The sequence below is a fragment of the Sphaeroforma arctica genome (genome assembly GCF_001186125.1).
Source record: "Sphaeroforma arctica JP610 unplaced genomic scaffold supercont1.14195, whole genome shotgun sequence".
Classification (NCBI taxonomy): domain Eukaryota; class Ichthyosporea; order Ichthyophonida; genus Sphaeroforma; species Sphaeroforma arctica.
In genome coordinates this window covers 1-598 of record NW_014026363.1, presented here as the reverse complement: position 1 = coordinate 598, position 598 = coordinate 1, and the positions used below count along the sequence as shown (strand labels likewise).

Here is a 598-nt window from a genome sequence, read left to right as displayed (position 1 = left end):
ATATATATAGAAGTGTCTGATCATTTTTGGTTGTATTGTTTATGTCATTTTGACATCGCCGTCGTCCACGGTTATTAGGTCCGCCACGTGGCCCCACACCTTCGTCGTTTGGGCCAAATGGCCCAATGCGAGGCCCATCATCTGGCCCGAATCCAGGGTTTGGCCCTGGTTCTGGGCCACCCCGATTTGGATTTTCTCACAACTCCGGGAAGCCTGGAAATGTTCCCGGACCCGGATTGAATGAAGTAAGGCCAACTATGGGGCCTACAGGACCAGCACAAAACACAGCTGGACCGTGGAAAAGGTATTTTTCTCCCGAGGGTAAGCCCTATTACTACAACACAGTGACCGGTGAAACGACTTGGACAGACCCGCTCGCACCGCCGTCCGCCGTACCTACAACTGGTATGTTGCACTGCATAAAGCTGTAGGTCACCATCCAACGACATTCCCGGAAACACAATTCACTACAATTTCACGTAGATTGGTAAACGATCAGAGATAGCGCACGCTATCCTCTACGACTTACTTGGGTCGTACTTTTTAAATACTCATGAAGTTATACATTTATAGTCATATAGATTTATAGTCATATATG

At 47.8% G+C, this 598-nt stretch overlaps 1 protein-coding gene across 1 annotated transcript; it reads left to right on the top strand.

Moving 5' to 3' along the window:
• Window positions 1-125: 125 nt before the first annotated feature.
• SARC_18161 (hypothetical protein) lies at window positions 126-431 on the top strand (the record flags this gene model as incomplete). Its single annotated transcript, XM_014287756.1, has 1 exon — window positions 126-431. One exon carries the CDS (start codon window positions 126-128, stop codon window positions 429-431), a length of 306 nt encoding a protein of 101 aa, XP_014143231.1.
• Window positions 432-598: the final 167 nt, after the last annotated feature.